The sequence below is a fragment of the Babylonia areolata genome, chromosome 5, assembly GCF_041734735.1.
Source record: "Babylonia areolata isolate BAREFJ2019XMU chromosome 5, ASM4173473v1, whole genome shotgun sequence".
Taxonomy (NCBI): domain Eukaryota; kingdom Metazoa; phylum Mollusca; class Gastropoda; order Neogastropoda; family Buccinidae; genus Babylonia; species Babylonia areolata.
Window position 1 is genome coordinate 17,037,353 of NC_134880.1, and position 22,569 is coordinate 17,059,921.

A 22,569-nucleotide genomic window follows, 5' to 3' on the forward strand; every position below is an offset into this window, starting at 1 on the left:
TCTCTGTGCTTTCATATCTGTGAAACTGCATGTTTGGTGCATATCTGTTATGCATGTGTGGGTGTATGTGTGAATGTGTGTCTTCATGTTTTACATTTATTTGCTTATTTATCAGCATTGTTGTCTTATTTATTTATTATTTTTATTATTATTATTATTATTATTACTACTACTACTACTACCTTTTTTATATTATAATTATTATTTATTCATTTATTTATCTATTTATTTATGTAAGCTTATCTATTATTTATTCACCTTTTTTTTTCTCTCAAGGCCTATTATTAGTAGTAGTTCTTTTTTATGTATTTATCTATTATTATATTTACCCTTTTTTTCTCAAGGCCTAACTAAGCGCGTTGGGTTACGCTGCTGGTCAGGCATCTGCTTGGCAGATGTGGTGTAGCGTATATGGATGTGTCCGAACGCAGTGACGCCTCCTTGAGCTACTGAAACTGAAACTGTGGGGAGGGGGTGGGGGGGTCAGTGTGGATGGGGCTATAGGACGGTCGCGGGGAATCCCGTGACCGAGCATAGGTGAAAGAAAGTAAATCCCATCTATCGCAGTTTTCCACACTTCGTGTTTTGTGCCTGATGATCTAAAGGTCAGGGCCGTTTTCCGGCCGGCGTCTGAATTCAGTGCGCCGGTTGAGCACCGGTGTCAGTCCATTCATGATCATAAGATCACGATAATTTATTGTTGTCTCTAAAAGGAGATGCTTCAGTGGTGTGGTGGCACGCAGTTAAATTCTGTATAGTACAAATATAGACAGGCATAAGCCATTTAGCTAATCTGCATACGACGCTCAGAAGCACACCGTGCAATCTCAGCTGCATCAAATATCCATGCGCCAGCGCGGCCATCACTGAATCTCCATTTCACACTCGTAGTAAAAAAAAAAAAAAAAGTACTAAAAACATGTAAAACGACCTTCAAATATAAACAAGTAGGTTACAATAATAATATTTTTAAAAAAGGCCCTAAATCAATGAGAGTTTATCACATAGATGAGTAATCAAATAATCAAATACATAAATAATCAGTCATGCAACAACTATAACAATATCAATAATAGTAATAATAATGATGATGATGATGATAATAATAACAATAATAATGATAATTCATTCAGTTAACACTGAAAAACGCTTGGCCGACGGTACGGGCTGAAACCTCGTTTCCTTTATCACTGACTGGCACGATGTCACGGTACAACGCGGCCGCGGGTTCTTCGTTCAGTTGTAATCGTCAGTTAAGCCACTACCGAATAGACTGGGAATGGAAGAATGTACATGATGCTCTGGATAACCGTCAAATTGTCTCATCATAGTTCTACCCGAAAGTTTAGAGCCGCGTCCTCCAGTCCATGCTACTCCGGCCCAGAAACGAATACATCTGGCAGTGTCGGTGTGGGTGGACCGACTCGCACGAACTAAACCCGGCCATTATAAAATTATGATTACCTGCATACCGTCCGTCGTCCGTGGGCCGGGGTGGGTGGCCGGGGGTACCAGTCATTATGCACAGTCTCCTCTCTGTCATCTCTCTTGTCAGTCACGGTCTACAGTTTCTATAGCCGGGTTTTCTTCTACTGACGTGTAAGAGAGAGAGAGAGAGAGAGAGAGAGAGAGAGAGAGAGAGAGAGAGAGAGAGAGAGTGTGTTCTTTACGTACTTCGAATAACTCTCTCTCTCTCTACATATCCTGCCATGCTGGAAAAAGCAGTTGACCTGTGATATATATGAAAAGGGATTCACAAGAAAGACCCAAGTATATGGATTTGTCCGAACGCAGTGACGCCTCCTTGACCAACTCAGTGATACTCTCTCTCTCTCTCTCTCTCTCTCTCTCTCTCTCTCTCTCACACACACACACACACACACACACACACACACACACACACACACACACACACACACACACACACACACACACAGAGAAAGAGAAACACAGACAGTGAGACAGACACGGATGGACACAGACAGACACCGGCAGACTCAGACAGCACAGAACTGGACACACACACACACACACACACACACACACACACACACACACACACACACGTGCATGAAACTTACATGCCAGATGCCATATTCAAGAAAGTGACACCTGTAGTGACGAGTTCCACGAAGTACAGCAGCTCCATATTGATTTCACCACACACTCCCACGTACTTGTCTGACAGACAGTCGAATGGCTTTTATCAAAAACTATTCAGTCTCTCCGTAAAACTTTCCCTCTCAGTCGGTGTTTTTCAAGTTTTGCACTTCCATTGTCTTGCCTTCTACCAAGAGAGAAAAGTCAAATAAGTTTTTGCAGACACACTAGATTCGCGCCAACACTGTGTAAGTTCGTCTTATGTGCAATGACATGCCTAACTGCAATGTGTTTGTTTTGTTTTTATTGTGTGAGGCAGTTCGTGCCACCCAAAGTCGACGCACCCACTTTGGAGAATGGACTCAACCAGCAAGGGAAGTAAGTACTGTATTTGGTCAGGTAAAAAATGGTCTCACCCTAGAAAATAAAAAGGTCAGAGTATTCTCTGCATTGGTCTGAAATATAAGAAGTCATTAAATAAAGAGTTTAATTGTTTGCTTGTTTATCTTTAAGCACACGCAGATATAGTAGATGTATAAAGAAAAAAAGTTGATTCTATGAAGTAAAGCATGCAACAAGTATTACGAATGTCTCGTGAAAAACAGCCGAAGGAGATGTTCATGCACCTTCTTCATTCAGTATGTGTGACACAGGTGATAGGGCAAAATATGTTTGTATTTGAGCAAAGTTGACTCTAATAAGAGGAGAAAGAAATTAGGAACACATTTCTTTCCCCCAGGCATGGGACAGTGACTCTAAGAACCGTGACATCACTGTCAGAGTGGATTGTTCAATGTGACAAAATATATAGCTGAAAACTTGGATATACTGACACGCGCGCGCACGCACGCACGCACGCACGCACGCACACGCGCGCGCGCGCGCGCGCACACACACACACACACACACACACACACACACACACACACACACACACACACTACAACACATACACACATGCTCGTCACCGCAGGCGTTGTGATTGATAAAACACATACATGTGTTATTTTTATTAAAAAAAAAAGAAAAAAGCAGAAGAAAAAAAAAAGACTTGAGAAAAAAAGAAGAAGAAAAAAAAGAGATTTGATACAGTTCCTGTGCAGAATCAGTTACTACGATGAGGATGATATGACTCGATTCCAAGATCAACCGATGATCGAGGTAATTGAATCCAGTCTCAGTTGCATGTTGAAACCAGTGTGCACCTTTTTTTAAAATATTTTTTTAAATTTTTAACTAGAGACAATTATAGTGGCTGAACCTCGGCCACTTCATCACAGTTCTGTTTAGAAACTGCTCGACCAGCTTTTCAGATCTGCCGAATGCAAACAAATCTCATAGGAGTACACCGGCATGGTATATTAGATGATCTATGGCTGACAACTTATCAAATTCAGACAATATTGTCTAATATTTTTCTAAAATCAAGTGATTATTCAAAGCTTGTAATGAGAATCCCGCAGAATAACCATAATTAATTGTATTATCCCAGTAAGAACAAGAGGCAAGGCCTTCAAGACCCACTTGTGATACACTTTAAAAAAAATCTAATCGTTAAAATATTTGTGTTCTGTATTTGTTATTATAAAGCTTCGGGTTAAAAAAAAAAAGAAGAAAAAAAGTCCTAACCAGATTCGAACCCCAAGTACTCGGGTGAGAAGAAACTGTCTTACCCATTACACTATCGTGGCTACTTAACTAACGTTCTAAAATTTAATATGTGAACACACTTTTTTAAAGGGCGATAAATCAATTGCGGTATTCGCAGTGAGAACGCTGTTTAAATCATATTATTCTGGTGTATCTTGGGCATTCAAAAAATCTTTAAGGGTAATAAAAAATTCTTTTTAAGTCCGCGGTAAAGGAGACATGGCTATCGCCGCAATCACACTGCAACATTTAGCCGTTTTCTCTAGACCTAGATAGATGTACAAGTTTAGTTACACCCGCCGGGAATGTAGTATGACACGGTCAATTCAATTTCTCTTTTATGTTCATTCTAGTTTTATAGTTTTAAAGTTGATACTAGTGAAAATTTAGTATTTTGTTAAACTAATAACATGTAGAGCCAAGTACAAGTACTTCTAAACGTCGCATGAAGTGAAAAGGACTTCATTTTGAGAAAAGTCAAGACTGGAAATTTTTTCGTTTCATCAATTCAAGGGTATTAACTCGCATGGTTTACAATTTTTAACTGTGAATTCCGACTGATTCTGTGGATATTTTTATGGCAGTTTGGGGCATAATCCAGTAAGTGATGAGGCGTTCACAAATCTTTCTCTGAATAAATATTTAATGGTCTCCTTCTCCAACTTTCCATCACATGTTATTGTTTATTGTCCATTGAATATAGGATTGAACGGGCAGGTCAGCAACTTGAAACAAAATGGCGTCGTTCGCGTTCGCGAAGAATATGAGCACGCGCTTTGAATGTGTATAAATATGTGTACGAAATTGATTTTTGCCCATGACCTTCAGGGCTCAGCCAATAGATCTATAAAGTCCACTCGTCGTATTGATTTTAGTATTTCCCGAAAAAGACCACTTGGGCAAATGAACATACTGAAAACCCTGTACACTGAGAGTAAAACACACGAGCTTTTTATGTGTTGAGTATAATTTCAAAATGTAATGTTTAAGATGAGAAACATCAGTTTAAAGCAAATTAAGTCCCCTAGCATTAATTACAGAGTAATTTCCCTTTTTTACTATCTGCACCAAAACGTTTTCAAAATAAATATAACTTCCATGCTTAGTAAAAGAAGTTCCTGTTTGAACAAAAAATGATAACAATGACTGCTCTTGTTGTTGTGTCAGAATATCAGATCAAAGTGCCAAGTTTAGAGAATAAAAAAATATAAATATAACAGTAAATGCAGTTTGCATATAATTTGGCTTCTTCTTTTTTATATATTTTTTTGTGCCCATTCCAGAGGTGCAATATTGTTTTAAACAAGATGACTGGAAAGAACTGAATTTTTCCTATTTTTATGCCTAATTTGGTCAACTGACAAAGTATTTGCAGAGAAAATGTCAATGTTAAAGTTTACCACACACACACACACACACACACACACACACACAGACAACCGAACACCGGGTTAAAACATAGACTCACTTCGTTTACACAAGTGAGTCAAAAATCAAGTGTGGTGGTGAAGTCTGTGATACATATACATAGTTATATTACAAACAGAAACAAAGAGAAATCGTAAATACCATAGACTTGATTGCTGAACTGTAAAACTGACTGGTCTGTAACTCCCTGATCAGATTACGAAATTCCGTAACCGCTTGAATATTGTTTTTACCTTATATATAATAGCCTTTTGATCTAAATTATAGTCTTCTTACCACAGTCATCAGGCGGCCCACCATCATTGCCATAACTTCAGGAGGACAACTCGAATGTGGTAGGTTTTTTGTTTTGTTTTTGCTTTTATTTTTTGTTCTTTTAATTTTCTAAATAAAAAATGTTTTCAGGGATGTGACAGACCGTTTTTCATTTTCTTTATAAACGGTATTTGCAAGGGAATGTATTGAAGTTGAAAAGTCGGTAATAATTATTTCCAATTAAAGGTGTATGGCCATAGGCGGAAACGGTCGATTGTACGAAGTGGACTTAACTGCATGAAAACATCCGTCCGTTTTCATTTGAGGCAGGTTTGCTGAATGAGAAGGGAGAGAAAGAGAGAGAGAGAGCACCAGTTGTTTGCTAAGGATTACTGGTGGTTATGTTTACCCAGCTTTCTTCTTTTCAGTCCAAGTCCATCGTCACTTGATACATCATATGGGGAGAGAATAGTAAACTGATAGCTTGTGAAATCAACATCTTTCAAAACGCACACACACACACGCATAGACAGACACACGCACGCACGCACACATATAACATATGATAAAACTCGAGGGCACAACTTAAAAAAAAAAAAAACTAATTTCGTAACTAACCAGCTCCGCAAGTTTTTTTTACTAACCGTATCATAAATCTGTGGAATAACCTTTCCTATGACACCATCAATGCATCATCGGTAAACGCCTTCAAAAATCACATTGACAAAAAGTTTAAGGACGATGTATTTTCCACAGAGTTAAATCTTTATTGAGCTGTAGATAAATGTAATATACACTATGCCTGATTTAAACAAGGGTCTGTTCACAACAACTGAACAAATGATCCAAAAGCACATAAATGGACACTGATTATGAGTGCAAAAGGCTTTTAGCCTATAACCAAACATTTATGTGATTCTGTGATATATATATATATATATATATATATGATTTACATACCATAACCACCAACCATTTGGTCAACTCAAAAATAAGAAATGAAATAAAAACTCAAAGAGCTACATCAATCAATGTCACAGCAGCAGATGGTGTTTTCCCTTGAGCTCAGTCTGCTGATCAATAGCATTGGCAGATATACACATATAGATGTATACAGATTTTATTGAGATCAGGCCATGAAATCTTTCAGTTCCACCACCCTCAGTCTCTTCCCTGCCCACACACACACACACACACACACACACACACACACACACATGCACATGCACACACACCTGTATCCCTTGTGGTCTCCATCGATCTGACCACAACACTGACAGTTTCAGTTTCAAAGAGGTGTCAAACCCTGGTAAACAAGTAAATATATAGCTGTGCTCTTCAAAATACATTGTTTAGCAGTTCCATCAGACATGGAAGAATCCTTAAACTTCTCTCCATACTGTCTTACACTGAACAGATCAGTAGCACCTGCCAGATAGGAGGTCCTCATAATACCCTACAAGGGCATGAGTATCGGCTATCATCAGTTTGTCCTCCCTTTCTTTTTCAACACTGACTCTTCACACTGCAGTGTAGTTGTTTTCAGTGATGCATATTTTGGTAGCTATCTTCTGCAGTTTTGTAGTGTTCAAGCACTGGCACTTTCAGTCTGATGATCCTGATTGGAAAATGATGAAAGTGAATCCTGTTATTGGCACCTCTTGAGGTTTTTTTTTGTTTTGTTTTTTTCTCAGGTCAACATGTTGACAGAGCTGCTTGTGCCTTCTTGACCTCCTTCGTGTGTATTCACAGCATGAAATAGGTATGTCAAAGATCGAATGTCAGCATTAAATGGGATATGGAAACACGAAAATACAGGATACTAATCAGGCATGCTTGTCCTGAAAATGAAATAAAATTCATAAATTGATGCCACGGTGAATATGTAAAAACAGTCGTATATACTGTCAGGTAAAAACCCCAAAGTGATGGCCTAATTAGGATAATGGTAATGCACTGACTAGGGCACAGGTGTTCAGTTCGGTTATTATTGTGTAGGATTTTTACTCACCCTTCCACTAGAGTTGAATACCTTGAGTTGTCTGGGTGCTAGTCATTAGATGCGATGATGAAACAAGGATCTTTGTGCAGCATTCACATTTAATAGAATCCAGAGCAACAAAAGGATTCTTCTGGCAAAATTCTGTATAAGAAAATCTTTCATACTAATCACGGTAAAACAAACACTTGCAGACAAAAAAAGAAGAAAAATATGAATGGCACTGCAATGTGGTAACACTCTCCCTGGGGAGAGCAGCATGAATTTGAGACAGTGAAAAGTGTGACAAAAAAAAAAAAAAAAAAAAAAAAGCAATACAATGCAATGCAAAACAAATCAAAAGATTACAATACAGCATAATACAAGACAATCTGTTGAAGATCTGACTGCAAAGGATCCTACATTCCAACATGCTGTATTGGTGATAATAATGATAATGATAGGAAATTAATGATAATGATGATAATAATGTAATTTGTATTGCACCTTTCCATGTAAAACATGTTCAGTTGCACTGTACAATGTAAAACAACAACAACAACAAAAAAAACCCAAAAAGACATGCATTTAATTCACACCAAAACAAAAACTTACATGCATAACTCTGCATAGCTATTAAACACTCACTCAAAATCTAACCTGTCTTCATACACATACACAAAATCATCACACGTTGCACAGCACTCATCATGGATATCAGACACCATGTTCTAGAATTGTGGATAGCATTGATCAGGTACACAGTTTACTGGCTTTCCTGAAGACAGTCCATGAGCATATGTTGGAGAATGCCAGTGTACAGTTATCTGTACACAGTCTCAAGGGGGAAAAAAATTATACCCAAATGTTCACACTTGAACTATCAAAGATAGGGTTACTCGGTGCTCCCTGCTTGTTTTAGGATTCTGTTGCTGAAATTATCAGCCATTAATGGTGTCATGAAAAAAAAGAAAAAACCCAAAGCAAAACAAACAAACAAATAAAAAACAACTTACAAAAACACACAGATACAAATATTTACAATCTGCAGTATCAAGTGTAAAGATATACTTTTTTTCTCTTATATATCTGCATGTACTGTTGTATGCCATTATGCTCTATTGTACTGTTCTATGTGAGGAACTTAGAGCCCACTACAATGGGGAATTTACACCATTTAAGTTAAAGTACTACATATTATTATTGTCGTTATTATGATTATATAAATGATAATGATGATTATTATTTTTGTGATTATTATCATTGTTGTTATGGTTCTTGCTGTTGTTATTAATACAATAACAAAAATTGTTGTCCGCCTGTTGCAGCCGTTAGTGCCACACAGACACAGATCAACAGGGGCACGGCAGGGGCAGGGAAGAGATGGAAGGAGAGAAGCAAGCACGGGTGGGGAACCTGGACAAGATGACCCTTCAGCAGCTGCGAGAGCTGCTGGACAGACAGGAAAAGCTGCTTTCCAGACAGTAAGTTCATCACTCTCGGTTCCCCACTTCTGTTGAACTCTTTTCACTGCCATGTTTTCTGTGTGAGAAACACTTGCCAGGACTGTTTACTTCAGACTATCGATGCTCTCAGTTACGCAGTCCAGTTTGTGTCAAAACAACGCAGTGGACTCGTTCACTTTCACTTCCAACTCGGTGAAAAGGGGGAAGGTTAGTCCATTTCCTATTGCATGGGAAAATTGGCTGCTGCTGTTGAGCTTTGTTGCACTGTGAAAAATGGTCCATTTAACATGAGATCTTGATGTCAACTAAAGTCGCCTGTGGCGTGTAAACTGTGTAGTTCTTCAGAATTCACCTCTTTCATTTTGGCTACCATAGTTTAAAAAGTCTTTCAAAACACACCTCTTCTATTTTGCCTTCCATAGTTTAAAAAGTCTCACACACAAAAAAAGTACTTTCTGTTTTCCCAACCAAAGTTAAAAAAAAGTCTCTCAAAAGTCTCTGCTTCCGTTCTGTCCACCATAGTTTAAAAAGTCTCTCAAAACATACCTCTTAGTTGTCTTCTATTCTGCCTGTCATCTTACTGTTGAGTATACAACACACACACACACACGCACACACTCACACACACACACACACACACAGCTTAAAACACACCCATACATACACATAACACACACACTAACACACACACTAACACACACACACACACACACACACACACACACACACACACACACACACACACAGAGCCAATAATAATGCTGTTTATAACTTTTCTGTTTCTTTTTTTTTTTCTTTTTGTGCGCTCTTCTTCTGGAATGAGCACATTGCTACTCCAGCATTGAAAATACAGATTCCATAGTTATCGGTCCTCTTGTTATACCCCCTGAATTGTGGAAAACAGGCATGCACAGTATCAGACTTTACCTCTTTCTGCTCTTGAATTGTTTAGAAAGAATCTCAAAATACAAGTAAATAACACGTTCTGATCTGTCTCTTTTTGACCTAGACTGTGTGCTTTCATATGCATGTGTGTTTGCACACGTTTGTGTGTTTGTGTGTGTGTGTGTGTGTGTGTGTGCATGTCTGGCTGTTTAATGTGTTGGTAGTTGGTGGTGGAGGATCATGTGTGTGTGTGTGTGTGTGTGTGTGTGAGCATGTGAAAATTTCACCTTGATGTCCATTATCTGTTTGGTTTTTGAAAATCATGTGCTTCTACATGCAGGAAGATAGAGATTAAACTTCTCATAGCTTCTTACGGCCATCAGGGCAGTGACTGAGAGAATATCCACTTTGTCTAGGGCTCGGCATCTGAAGGTGGGGCCCAGTCCTGCACCTTCCACCATTTTAACTTCCCCGTCGGAAGTTGGGTACCCAATCACACCAGTGTGGAGTGAGGAAAAGCACCTTTCCCAAGGACATAACAGTATGCAAAAATGGGTGCTCAAACCCTGATCTTTGTCACTTGGGAAAAGCTCCCTAAAAATACCCAATAAAACTTTAGTAATGATGATGATGATGGTGATGATGATAATAATAATAATAATAATGATAATAATGATAATAATAGCAACAACAAGGATAATGATAATCATGATAATGATGATGATAATAATAACAGTAATAACAACAACAATGATAATAGTAATGATAATAAATTTCTTCTCCTTCTTCTTATCATTATATTATTATCAATATTATTAGTATTAGTATTATTATGATAAGCACAGAACCACTCTGTTAGAAATATCCAACACCACCTTTCATAATTTCAGTCTGTATCTTTATTCACGTCCATTCATCATCTGCATCTGCTGCCTTTAAAAAGATATATATATTATTCATATTTTTTATCTTCCCTCCACAGGCGCTTTTTGCACACACTGCCGGACGGTGGGCAGAAGGTGAAGAATTTTGCCGCCAGACTGCAGCAGCTGATCTCACAGAGACAGACGGAATCCGACATACATGCTGCTTCCCAACGTCACCCATCAGCACGGCAAAAGCAGTCGGAAAACAGACGGACGCCATCCCCAGCGAGCAGCGTCCTGTCAGTGACAGACCCTGACAGCCTTGCGCCAGAATCAGAGACAGTTGCCCCGGGTAACGGGGACACGACCGACGGCACAGCGGCGCTCAGTGACGCCATTGACAGTATGGTGATTTCTGAACTGGCGGCACCAAGGATGACCAATAAACTCAGCAGCGAAAAGACAGAAAGCAGGGAAGATTTGGAGGTGCGGTTTCAGAACAGCTATGAGAACATCATGAAGAATCAGACAGCTGGATCCAAAAAGGCTCCGTTTAAACCCAATAGGTAAGTTACAGTTTATTTTCAATTTTGTATCACTTGTGTAGAATGGAGTATGTTTATGTTTGTTTATCTGTTGTTTTTTTTTTTTTTTTTTTTTTTAACGAGACAGAGAGAGAGAGAGAAAAAAAAGTTCATTTTTAAGAATAAGCATTTATTTTGACTTTGATGACTTCAGAACATTATCTTAGCTATATTTGTTATGCCTCTTATAGAAATAGAACAGTAAAAATGTAACTGTTTCACTGTAATTTCTATGTCAGTTTCAATCGTAATATGGTGCTCTGTCAGTGTTGCTAAAAAAAAGAATTATGAACAGGTAACATTTTGTTCTTTCTTTTTACTTCATGCCCTTATCATATGAAGAAAATAAGATAGGAATGTGTTTTTATTTATTTAAAGGATAAGTAGTTATTATGTTTATAAGCTTTTAGTCAAAACTTTATCGATGACTGTGCAGTGAGTTGTTGCCTTCTTTTTTATATTGATTTTTATTTATTTATTAATTTTTTCTTCTTCTCACATTTTATTTTATTTCATTGTTTATGTGCTTGCTTTTTTTGCATTGTCTGTTTATTTGCTTATTTATTTATTTGATGATTTATTCATTAATTAAATGATGTATCAGTTTATTTGTTGTTTCTGCCTGCAGGTGTATTTGTTTTACTATCAAAGTGGATTTTTCTTCAGAGTTTGGCAAGGGACAGCTGTTTTGTTGCTGTGAGTTCTTTTATGTGGACAAAGTGCATGCTGCACATGGACCTCGGTTTATCGTCTCATCCGAACGATTTTATGTATGTGGTTCTTGGTCATTGTTGGTAGCTTATCTGACAAAGTGATCAAATCTGTTTTCTTCATTAGGGTGCAACATAAAATCTAGTTACACATACCAAAATTGACCCACTGGTGCAGACTCCAGCAGGGGTCTGATTCTCAAATTTTCCTTTCGTATTTATTCTGTAAACTGAAAACAGTATATCATTAGTGGTAATTGCTGATAATAGCCTTCATAAACAATGACAACCATTTTGATTCTAATGTTATTGATAGTATTATTTAGTATTATTAGTATTGATTAATTATTAGTAATAATGATAATATGGTAATGCTAATGATATCTGATATGATAATAGTGCATTTAAAAAATAGTGCTTTTAAACATTACAAACCATTTGAGTAAAAAGTTTTTTTATAATAACATGTCAGTCAGACAAAACCACAATAACCATGGGTTATGGAAACAAGAACATATCCAGCATGCACACCCCTGAAAACGGAGTATGGCTGCCTACATGGCAGGGTAAAAATGGTCACACACATAAAACCCCACTCGTATACATGCGAGTGAACGTCGGAGTTGCAGCTCACGAATGAGGAAGAAGAAGATGATGTGGAAAAGCCTGTACGGAACAGTCCGCGCACGGTGAATCCTCCTTCCAAACTGAAAACAACAACAAAGTCATTTCCATTTCTCTCCCGAAACAGTTCTTTGAAGATCAGCGACCTTCACCAGCTGCCGGACAAGTACAAATGCAGGTCACGGCCCTCGACTGGTGGTGACTCTGCCAGCAGGCCGCCAGCCCCCCAGGCCCCAGACAGCAGTACCACCGGCAGTGGGAAAGCCGCCGGAAAAGTGCAGGAAGAAAGCGCCGTGGTGGGCCCAGCGTACAGGTTCGAGGGCGCCAAGGAAATCGGTCTGCAGGAGTCCATTCGGCTCCAGAGACAGCAGCAGGAAAACCTGGAGGTGAGATCTGGGCCAGAGGACATGTTGTGCTGTGCTGTGTTGCGTTGTGCTGCGTTGTGTTGTGTTGTATTTTATTGTGTTTGTGTTGTGTTGCTTGTGTCGTGTTGTATTTTTTATTCTGTTGCATTGCGTTGTGTTGTGTTTTTATTGTGTTGCGTTGTATTTTTATTGTGTTGTGTTGGGTTGCATTGTGTTGTATTTTTATTGTGTTGCCTTGCGTTGTGTTGTGTTGTATTTTTATTGCGTTGTGTTGTGTTGTGTTGTATTTTTATCGTGTTGTGTTGGGTTGCGTTGTGTTGTATTTTTATTGTGTGGTGTTGGGTTGCATTGTGTTGTATTGTACTTTTATTGTTTTGTGTTGCGTTGTGTTGTGTTGTATTTTTATTGCGTTCTGTTGTATTTTTATTGCGTTGTGTTTTGCTGTGTTGTGTTGTATTTTTATTGTGTTGCGTTGGGTTGTATTTATATTGTGTTGCATTGTATTGTGTTGTATTTTTATTGTGTTGTGTTTTGTATTGCAATGTATTGTATTTGTATTGCAGTAGTCTTTTGTCACAATAGATTTCTCGGTGTGAAAATCGGGCTGCTCTCCCTAGGGGGAACACATTGCTGCAGAACAACACCACTTTTTCTTTTCTTCTTTTTTTCTGCTTGCAAGTAGATTTTTTTTTCATATCAAAGAGGATTTTTCTGCAGGATTTTTCCAGGGACAATCATTTTGTTGCGGTGGGCTTTTACGTGCGCTAAGTGCCTGCTACACATGGAACCTTGGTCGATAGCTTCATCCGAATGACTAGTGTCCAGACCACCACTCAAGGTCTAGTGGAGCGAGAGAAAAATATTGGTGAGCGTGGGATTCTATTCTGTGTGCTTAGATTCTCTGGCTTCCTATAGGTGGGTGCTTTACCATCTGGCACCACTCCATTTTGATACAAAAGTCTCCAAGTCTGATTTGTTTTGGTGTTGGTGACAGGTGTTGATAATATATATATATATATATATATATATATATATATATATATATATATATATATATATATATATTTATTCTGTGATGCTGTTGATCATGTTAATCAAGTATGAGGTCTTTCAGTGTGTGTGTGTGTGTGTGTGTGTGTGTGTGTGAGAGAGAGAGTGAGAGAGATTAATCTTTCAGACTAGGATCAACAAATCTGAAATTTTTAGACTGCCACTTTCAGACTCGGTTCAATAAACCTGAATTTTTCAAACTGCCACTGGTAATAAATTCAAACCATCAGCCATCACTGTTGTCTGTACCAGCAGGGCGGGGATCGGGGGGATGTGAGGGGCGGGGGGGGGGGAATGGGGGGGGGGGTTCACTTCAGGGACCGATGGTCCCCTGACAGTAACAGTATAACTGGAGTGAACAGGTGCCAGGGACTGTCATACAGTGCAATTTATAGGAATCCTGGGCATCCACAGTTTACTGCAAATGTTGTGGTATAACCTAGATTTGACATTTTTGCAGCAACATTTATGTACAGGGTTGTTGTTTTTATGTGTTTGATATGTTTTTAATATTCTTTTGGTTTTATGTAAATGATCATTATGTAATTGTTATCTGAAGTTCATCCCTCTCTCCGTCCCCCTCGCTTTTGATACTTATATACTTGTTGCTTGGGGAGTGTGTGGTATTCACTGGAGTGCGTTTTGGTAAATATGTATGTGGTGGTGTGCAGGGATGAGTGAAAGAACAACACTGTAACAGTTTCCTGTGTCTTTGAACATTGATGCAACACAGTCTCTTTGTCTCTGTCTTTTTCTTTGTCATGTAATGACTTGTCTTCACTCCTGAGGGGACGATGATCTGTGGAACAGGCAGTGAGGCTACTGGCATCTGATGAGACGATAAAACAAGGTCCTGTGTGAAACATGCACTTAGTGCACGAAAAAGATCCCACAGCAACAAGAGAGTAGTCCCTGGCAAATTTTTGTAGTAAAATGCAGTCTAATAATAATATCTCTATATATCTATATATATAGATGTATATCTATATCTATCTATATATATGTGTGTGTGTGTGGAGAGGGGTGGGGGTGACACGTGCATTCACGCATGACTGAAGCCTGGCTGAAAGACACAGGAAATGAAAGAGTGCCTATAGGCAGCTCTCAGTTGGCTCTACCCAGGTAGGCAGTCTGTTGTGCAAATGACTGTGTTTGTAAAACGTTTAGAGCTTGGTCGCTAAACAAGGAGAGGCGCTACATAAGTATCCATATCAATCAATCATCAAAAGTAGTTGGTAGTGTCCTTAGTGATATTGAATCAGAACTAGCATCACTGGATCAGCTACTGAGATGTATGTGATGTCTTTCTATGTATCTGTGTATCTATCTATGTATCTGTCTATATGTCTATATATATGTCAGAACATTTCACACAAAATTAATGTCAAGTATTGTTGGTCAGTCTGAAAAAAGGGAAATAACTGTTCCATGTTCACAATGTATGTTTTCCTGTCAAGCATTTTTTCGTTGTTGTTGCTGATTCTTCAGATATCCATGATGATTTTCATGATGCTTGATGTTTCAGGTCTCATCTCTAAAATCATAACAGGCCACAGAGATGTAAAGTGCAGAATAACCGTATTGGTTCCTTGTTTGTCGTATGTATGCATGTGTGTTACCCAGAAGCTGTCATGTCTCTCTTTGAATAGTTTAGCCAGGGTTCCTGAGTGGATCTTAGGTGTTATGTAAGTCTACAAAAGATTAATCATGCTTGTGGCTGTGCTGACAGTTTGCTAAGTTTTGTGTGCTGCGTGTGTTTTTCCAGAAGATCCAAACATTGCATGCCGCAGAGAGGCTGGCTGAACGTCTCAACATCAAGACAGTGGACTACAACCCTTCATCGCTAGACATGCAGTATCCTTTGGAGTTTCAGTGTTGCTTTTCAGGATCTCAAAGTGTGTGGATCGATCAACATAATGGATACACTACACTACTTCTGCTTAAAGTTATGCAACTTAGCTCCCCTGACTTTCCCCACAGATGACTCATTTGTATGGGTAAGAAATAAAATCGCCAAAAAACAAATGATAGAATTTATGAACTGAAAACTTCCAGACTGATCAGTAAAATAATGAGTTAGTTGGGGACAAAATATAAAACTTCTTTACACACAGATTACTTGTAAATGAATCCAGGAAAGCACAAAGAGTTTGAAAGAGATTAAATTCAGAACGTCATACAGCCTTGATAGGGCCCCTTCATCTAATTCTGTTGTCTGCCTTGTCACTGAGTCGAAATATTGTGTCAAGTGCCATTGTTGACACGCACTGTTCACGTGAATCAGTCACCACGAAAATAACTCTCCTGCTCGCGAGCACAGCAACAGACACTGCATTAATTCAATTATTGGTTGCAGCAGAGAGTGGAAAGGTCAGTTAAGATATTCTTAGCTCATAACATCATTATGGAAATTAGGTGCTACTCCAAAAATTCAAAGACCCTGATCGGGGCCCTTCATCTGAAACGGTTGCGAACAGTCGGGCCCTGATTGGGGTCCTTTGTCTGGAGTGAGCTGAAAAAAGAAAAGAAAAAAAAAACGGAAACAGATGCCTGACCTACGCATAGACTCCAGATGCTGGTCAGATGTAGAAAGCTCACAAAATGTTTTTATCAAATATGGAACAAATCAGATCATGTTGCTTATAGCTCAGGTGACTACAAAGGGGCCATTTCAGGGCTGATCACCCGTCACTTCTTAAAACTAGTCAAGGAACACAAAATTATGTTTAAGGTTGATTAATATGTTATTCGCTTTTTCCTCACTCGATCCGCACGAAGCTGAAACTGTGTTGAAAATATTATGACAGTGTAGAAAGATCATGTCAACAGTGTTGGGTAGGTAACTAGTTAATTGCAAACGATCCAGTTGAAGCAACCAGCTCAACTTGTGTATTGTACAGATAACAGGTTGTACAATCATCAGACATTGCTCTTCTGTTTTTTGAAGGCTTTCTCCGATTAGTTGTGCCAGGAACAGTTCATCAACTCCTTTTCAACAGTTGAAATAGCAGGGGTGACTGACGGTAAATGCGAACGGGCAAGTCTTAATTGCAAACAATGGCTTTGGGTACATGTGGACAATTAAAACAGAAGCCGATCTTGAACTCATTAGACATATTATTGGAACATCGTACCAGACTGTTGTATTGTTGGTTTTGATCACCCATACACACACACATTCAAACAGTAAACACGCATTTAAACACACGCGCCCCACACCCTTTTTAGAGCACTCAGTAATTGTGCAGTATCGTTTGCAAATAGACATCACGTCTCAAAATGGCCTAATTTTCGAGGTTCTTATCAAAACTGGTATTGCCAGCACTGGTAAAGCACAATTCATTCAACAAAAAGTCAGATTAACTATTTTAAACTGTGTCAGAGTTAAAGCCCCACTACCTTGCTTCTCTTGATTTTAGGATTTTGAGAGCAAGTTTGTGAACTTGGTTGGCAGTGGAAGATAGCTGATAGTCAGTTTGTAGAACATGACTGTCAACTTAATTTATTGTTTGTTAACTCCGTTGAGTGTCTTACATCATCACTATCATTGTGTGTGTGTGTGTGTGTGTGTGATCTTTGAAAATGGTGCATAGAAGCTCCTAATTTTGGCACTTGACATCCAAAGTCTGACAAGAAAAGTCAGCATTCTTATCTTGTAACTTTTCTTACAAAATGTTCTGCCTTGCTTTGGGAAAATCAAGTGTCCATTGCCAAGAAAAGTCAGCATTCATATCTTCAGAGTTTCTTTCAAAACAGTCAGCCTTGCTTTGGGAAAATCAAGTGTTAATGCTCTTGCTGCCAAACAGTTTTAACATATTTTATATATATTTTTTTCCAGCAGATGACAGGACATAAAAGGTAATAGTGGAATTGAAAAAAAACAAAAACAACCCATATACATATACGAGGGTCATTTAATAAATAAGGTGAATTTTTCGGTATAAGGACTTCTAATACAGATAGAAGCTTACTTCTTTTTCACATGGATTTAATTTGTTTTGCAGATTAAAATAACTTTGAGAGTTTTGGCGATTAACAAAGATGGCCGACCAAGAAGCATGCTCCAGGATTGAACAGCGGTCAGTTATCAAGTTTTTGGTTGCTGAAGGGTGCAAACCAGTTGAAATTCATAGGAGAATGTCAACTGCGTATGGTGCCACATGTTTCAGTCGAAAAAATGTCTACAAGTGGGCTAAATTGTTTAAAGAAGGACGGAGCAGTGTTGGATGACGATGAAGTCAAAAGTGTTGTGAGCGACTGGCTGAGACATCAGTCCAAAGATTTTTACGCTGAGGAAATACGGAAGCTTGTGCACAGATGGGAAAAGTGTGTGGGAGACTACGTTGAAAAAAAAAAGAAAAAAAAGTAAGCTTCTATCTGTATTAGAAGTCCTTATACCGAAAAATTCACCTTATTTATTGAATGACCCTCGTATATAAATTCAGAAACTGAATTTTTTTTTTTTTTAAAGTTTTTATGAAGGCAGTTTTAGATGAGATTTTAAAGGTAAATCTTCAATTTTCTTTATGAAAAACTCTCGACTAGTCAGAGAGGATGTCCAGTAGGTTTTAGCTGTGTTGTTAGTGGTTCTTGCAGGCAAGTAGTCTGCACGTCTTATATGTTTGTCGCCAGAGAATATTTTAAAAGTGCCAGTCTCATTACTCAAGACCAAGTATATTTTCAAGCGTCAGAAAAATAGCCAGTAAAATTATGTTTCAAGATGGATAATTGAAAAAATCAGCGTGCATGTTATAAAGTGATCACTGAAGGATGAGGAGTATCTGTACGATAGTCGTGTCTGACTATGACCTTCAGAACACCAGAGGAAGCATCAGCTGCTCTGACAATCTGGGCTAGAATTTGATTGTAGTGGAGAGTGTCTTGCCCAAGTTACATCCCCACTCTCTTTGCCAATAGGGTTTGAGGACAGTCGGTGTTGGGATGGTTCCCAAAAGCCACCTAGCTCCTAAGGCTACAGCACAAAGAGCCAGTGCAATCTTACCTCCCAATTTCAGTCATAGTCCATCACAAAAGACTAAGCAGTAAATGACTTCCCATTGCAGTGGAAAAACCATTGATCATACAGCTGTGGAAGGTATAAATTGAGTAAAACTAGTTAGTCTGCACAAACAACGGAAAAAAGGGCTCTGTGACATGTTCGCATTACAAGGGACACATGCAGACTATCTCCCTTGATTAAAACAAGTTGACAAGACGAACCTTTTTTGGTGCACCATAACTGATGGTAGCATTTAAGACAGGAGTTCCTGGTTCTGCAGTCTCTGTAAGCACACACTCCTCATGATGAAATATGTTAAATGTTGGAAAGGGGAGAGAAGGAAGTAGGAAAGAATACCTATGCTCTGTGTGTGTGTTCCCAAGCAAGGAGTTTGTCATAGACTATGCCAATGTTTCAAAGCTAACTAAAAAGGACAGTTGTGACCAGCTTTTTTTTTAATTCAGTATTGAGAAAGTTAAAAAAAAAAAAAAAAAAAAAGAAAAAAAAAAAAAAAGAATGAGGACAGCAGTGACTTTTTTTTTTTTTTGGACTCACTTGTGTAAACAAAGTGAGTATGTTTTAACCCAATTTTCGGTTGTCTGTGTGTGTGTGTGTGTGTGTCCATGGTAAACTTTAACATTGCCATTTTCTCTGGAAATACTTTGTCTGCCAATACCAAAATTGGCTTAAACATAGTATGAAAAAAAATCTTCAGGGTCATACTAATAACAGATTGTAAGTCTCCTGACTTAAGCTGATTTTCCAACTTTAATGGTTTATTTCGTTGAGATGTGTTCAGAAATCCGAAAATTCTAAAAACCGCTTTCCACCGAGTTTGGCTGGCTAGAAGGTACGTTGTTTTTGAAGACGACATGACCTCATGTTTCTTGTTCACAATTAAAAGGAAAGAAACACAAATTCTGGACAGAACACTCACAGTGATACTAACTACACCATTGACATGTTTACTGCATATAAATATTCTAAAGTGGACATTGAATTTACTGGAATGAACATACAAGAAAAATTGAAGCGATTGTTTCTTTCAGCCTGTTGTAGACTGGTTTGTGCAGATCTAGAGATCTACTATGTGTTGCGATGTGCTTGAAGGAGATGGCAACGTCTCCTTTACCGCCGAAATAGAAAAAAATATCGAGATATAATAAAACGCACAAAAACCATGATTTCAGTGGCGTTATTGAGTCCACTACAATTACATCTATTCATCACACAAAGAAGAAAACGTCAACATTGCTTTAAGTTTTTAATTTAGTCATTTGACGTCAAATGTGCCACAGCCTTGGGGATTAGCCTGCTTTTGTCAGAACTGAACATGCGTGGTTCGATCCCGCTCGCATGCCGTTTTTTTTTTCCTCAGTTTTTTCTCCCAAACTTATATATTCAGTACAGAGCACTTTTCAATGACTTTTTAAATCTTCACAATTCCTTTACTGGAAAAAGTGCGAAGCACAAGTTAGTCTTGAAGACTTTGCCTCTTGTTAATAGGAAATTTTGGAGTAAACGTTTGGTATTCTTTGTCATTTTCTGCGCCAGGTAGGTGGTCAGAGGGGAACATAATCAAGGATCAGTGCTTCAGGATTTTTGTGCTAGTTTTTATCGTGCATATGATACAAACGTGCCATTACAGTCTAGATGAAGTGATATGGGGAAATCCAGTGACGTCATTTGCCTGCAAGTCAACATGTTCACATTTTCCTTATCCATGTTCAGATACCGGAGCAAAGCCCTGGAGGAGGAGGATGGCGACTATGACAGTGACGATAACACGTATGATGACGATGTGCCGGACTGAGATCGAGAGATGACACAGCTTCCAGAGACTGATGCACATTTCTTATTAATTGACAGAAAAAACAGAGCAAGCTTTGCTGTTCAGATGGTGAATATACAGAATAGATGTATAGTTGTTGCTGAACAACTTCGGAATGCAACAACAAACTTTGCTGCTGTTGGTGAATAGATGCTTGCTTGCTGAATGACTGGGGGAAAAAAAGGGAAAAAAAAGCTGTTCGAGTGGTGAATGAATTTATGCTTTTGTATATTCCTGCAGTGACTGTGAAAAAGATGAAAAAGACAGCAGTGAATGCTGAAATAAAAGTTGTGCAAAGGTGTGGCATATATGGTTTTTTTTTTTTACATGTTGTGATTTAATGCTTGTCGTGTACAAGATGAAAATATCAGATGTTCCATTCACTTAACCTTTCCCATACGTCGTGGGTGTGAAATCACCCAGACAAGTGTTTTTGCTCTGTAACTCAAGTAATATTGAAGCCACTTCCACATAATTTCATGACTTTGTCCATAATATAGTTTACTACATATCCACTGAACATTATTTTCTTTTATACATAAACAAAGAAGTTATTAATCAATTAATGTCCCAGTACGTCCTGGGTGTGATGACACCCATACTCCCAAAGAATAAACCTTGCACGCCGTACGTCGTGGGTGTGGAGCCACCCATGCAAAGCTTGCGCGCCACGCGTTGTCGACGTGACGTCACTTGGGCTCGCTACAGAGAGAGATCAGAGTGACCTTGTCTTTTGTTGATCGTATCCCGGTTCAAGTCTGCGGTAAGTTTTACTCTGTCTGTCTCTCTCAAACATGCAATAATATTCACATGTAAACACGCAGATACACGTACATTCATGCAGCCGCCTGTGCATAGCTATACAGTCTGCTATTTGCCTCGAGCAGCACCGCGCGTGGGCTAAAAAATATCAGCACTGGCTAGGGATAGCCTTGACCGAAAGAGGATGGGCGTGTAGCCGCTAAAAAAACAAACCAACAACAAAAACAACACACACACACAAAAAACAACAACAAAAAACAAAAAAAACCCGTTTTTTGTAAGTAACAACACTCTCTCCTCACGGGCAAAACTTTATTCACAATGCGCCTGGTCTAGCACTGGAGTAAATAGCCTACACGCACAAGTGGAAACTGCGCATGCAAGTCTGCTGAAGAAAAGTCAAATTTGCTTTACGGACAGGTGTGGGTTACTGTGCACCCACGACGTACGGCAAGGTCTTATTTCTTCAGTGAAACCATGGGTGCCTACACACCCACGACGTACAGCGAAGGGTTAGTTCGTACACAGAAACCATGGGTGCCTGCACACCCACGACGTACAGCGAAGGGTTAGTTCGTACACAGAAACCATGGGTGCCTGCACACCCACGACGTACAGCGAGGGGTCATTCCTTCTTAGAAACCATGGGTTTCTGCACACCCACGATGTACGGCGCGCAAAATTTTAGGCGACGTACGGGAAAGGTTAAGTGATGCAACTGCTGAGACTGAGTACATTGTGAGTACCAGTTGAATTCCTGTATTCCTCTTCCACTTTCCAGTTTTTGATCAAATATTTCTTGGCACAAGTCGGCACTGGGCAGTCAAGGATGCCCTGACAGCAAGGCAGATCTCACAACCTTTCCATTGCGGACACATTTTGCAGAGCTGTATGCCGAGAACATTTCTAGGAAAATGCTGTTGCTTATTGTCCAGCTGACCACACTGGTCAATAGAAAAATGTAAACTCATGCTTGTACTCTCAAATCAATCATGCCTGGATAATCATGGAAAAAA

At 38.9% G+C, this 22,569-nt stretch overlaps 2 protein-coding genes across 3 annotated transcripts in view; one reads left to right on the forward strand and one right to left on the reverse strand.

The window, feature by feature from the left end:
* LOC143281976 (sugar transporter SWEET1-like) overlaps positions 1-2,384 on the reverse strand; it is a 31,359-nt gene extending 28,975 nt beyond the window's left edge. Inside the window, exon 1 of the mRNA XM_076587340.1 lies at positions 2,082-2,384. Coding sequence (XP_076443455.1) covers positions 2,082-2,149 — 68 coding nt within the window. The 5' untranslated portion in view covers positions 2,150-2,384. The remainder of the gene's footprint in view (positions 1-2,081) is intronic.
* A 3,313-nt stretch (positions 2,385-5,697) lies between these two features.
* On the forward strand, positions 5,698-21,092 carry LOC143281974 (DNA-directed RNA polymerase II subunit GRINL1A-like). 2 transcript variants are annotated; one of them, XM_076587337.1, is made up of 6 exons: positions 5,698-5,759; positions 8,740-8,895; positions 10,745-11,194; positions 12,674-12,932; positions 15,727-15,815; positions 20,692-21,092. In XM_076587337.1, the coding sequence occupies exons 2-6, from the start codon at positions 8,795-8,797 to the stop codon at positions 20,771-20,773; spliced, it is 981 nt and encodes a 326-aa protein (XP_076443452.1). In that variant the 5' UTR covers positions 5,698-5,759; positions 8,740-8,794; the 3' UTR covers positions 20,774-21,092. The 2 variants fall into 2 exon arrangements, with proteins under 2 accessions (XP_076443452.1, XP_076443451.1); XM_076587336.1 differs by lacking the exon at positions 5,698-5,759 and adding an exon at positions 7,128-7,195.
* The last annotated feature ends 1,477 nt before the right edge of the window (positions 21,093-22,569 follow it).

Excerpts from the sequence above, each read along its gene's own strand:
- LOC143281974 (XM_076587337.1), top strand. The coding sequence starts at position 8,795 with ATGGAAGGAGAGAAGCAAGCACGGGTGGGGAACCTGGACAAGATGACC. Across the intron at positions 12,933-15,726 it reads AGCAGCAGGAAAACCTGGAG|AAGATCCAAACATTGCATGC; the intron begins GTGAGATCTGGG and ends GTGTTTTTCCAG. Across the intron at positions 15,816-20,691 it reads CCTTCATCGCTAGACATGCA|ATACCGGAGCAAAGCCCTGG; the intron begins GTATCCTTTGGA and ends ATCCATGTTCAG.